This window comes from Cyprinodon variegatus, unplaced genomic scaffold, assembly GCF_000732505.1.
Source record: "Cyprinodon variegatus isolate N-32 unplaced genomic scaffold, C_variegatus-1.0 Scaffold506, whole genome shotgun sequence".
Classification (NCBI taxonomy): domain Eukaryota; kingdom Metazoa; phylum Chordata; class Actinopteri; order Cyprinodontiformes; family Cyprinodontidae; genus Cyprinodon; species Cyprinodon variegatus.
The window spans coordinates 476115-477427 of NW_015150959.1; the positions used below are offsets into that span (position 1 = coordinate 476115).

At 49.7% G+C, this 1313-nt stretch overlaps 1 protein-coding gene across 1 annotated transcript in view; it reads left to right on the top strand.

Annotated features, from left to right (window-relative positions):
* The first annotated feature begins 383 nt into the window (after positions 1–383).
* The window catches only part of LOC107094782 (uncharacterized protein KIAA1755-like), an 8912-nt gene continuing 7982 nt past the window's right edge, over positions 384–1313 (top strand). The window contains exons 1-4 of the mRNA XM_015390620.1: positions 384–544; positions 742–828; positions 930–1050; positions 1125–1227. Of these exons, the coding sequence (XP_015246106.1) occupies positions 526–544; positions 742–828; positions 930–1050; positions 1125–1227 (330 nt within the window). The 5' untranslated portion in view covers positions 384–525. The remainder of the gene's footprint in view (positions 545–741; positions 829–929; positions 1051–1124; positions 1228–1313) is intronic.

Here is a 1313-nt window from a genome sequence, read left to right on the forward strand (position 1 = left end):
CCTAGATAATAAAAAAACAAACAAATTGTTTTTCTAAAAATTCATCTACTTTTAGAACAACAATTACTACTCATCTCTAAACAACTTTTACTTGGTCGGACTCTGGGCAAAATGGCTCTTTGGATATGAAAGGTTGCAGACCCCTGTTCTAGGTCATCAAATCCATTCAGTTTATTCCAATCAGCTGCCTGTAGTGCCTTTAAATGTCCAGTAGGTGTCAGTATTCTGTTAGACAGTATCAATAGTTTGGCTTCCAAACACTTCATTAACAACACTAGTGTGTCAGGAACAGAGGACGTCATGCGCATGATTGGCAGCTTTGCCCATGTCCCCGCCCCCCGGGGTTTAGCTCCACCCCCTGGCTATAAACGGACCCAGCATCTCGCAGCTCAGCGGGATCTGCTGGACGGCGGTGTTTGGGTGGAAGATGGCGGAGAGAAGCGAACAGAGCGGCTCCAGCTGAGCAGCAGCGGCCCCTAAAAACAGAGCAGGTTCCTGAAGCAGGCGGAGGATCGCAGCAGCAGCATGAGCCGCCGGGAAGCAGGTACCGCTGGCAGGCAGGTGTTAGTGCCTTCAGGCCGTGACCTGCTTCACATCCTCCAACTTTTTCAGCGGACAGTTTGCAGATGATCTGTGGAATGCGCTGGGCCGGTCTGTCAGCTCCCTGTAGAACTGAGCTGCTGGATAAACTGGTCGGGCTGGTTTCCAGTAGCATTCCTAACTTCCCACTAAACTTTGCAGGCGTCCGGGAGCCGGTGCAGGAGAGGGGCCCCTCTTGGCCCCTGCCCTCTGGCCATGTGCTGGGATCTGGAGCTGTCTGGTTCCCCGGTAATGATGCCCTCTGATTGAGGATCTTCTCTGCAGTTTTTTAGCAGCCATCACGGGATGGTTCCAGGAAGGATGCTTCATGTCTGCTTGTTTCTGTCCAGGTGTGTTTGATCAGCATGGCTGCCCTCTGGTCATATTCCCAGTGGAAGGTCAGGACAGGCTTCTGGAGCTCTGCAAAGAAGAAGTGGTGGATTTTATAAACCATTTCCATTCCCTTCTCTAGTATGTTTGTTTTTCATAACCAGCCTGGTTTCTGTGTGAAAAGTAAAGCTGTGATAACAGTTCTGTCTCTGCAGTAAGAAGCAGGAAAAGCAGAGTTTGGTGTCAGTGGTGGCTGATCTGAGGCAGGCATCTCCTCCGACCATCAGGCTCATCACAGACACTCTGCTTCTCCTTCAGGTACTTCCTGGCCTCAGTCTGGACCCTATTAAAATAAATAAAGGGAAGATGTAAACAACACAGTATAACTTTAGTCACATCAAACT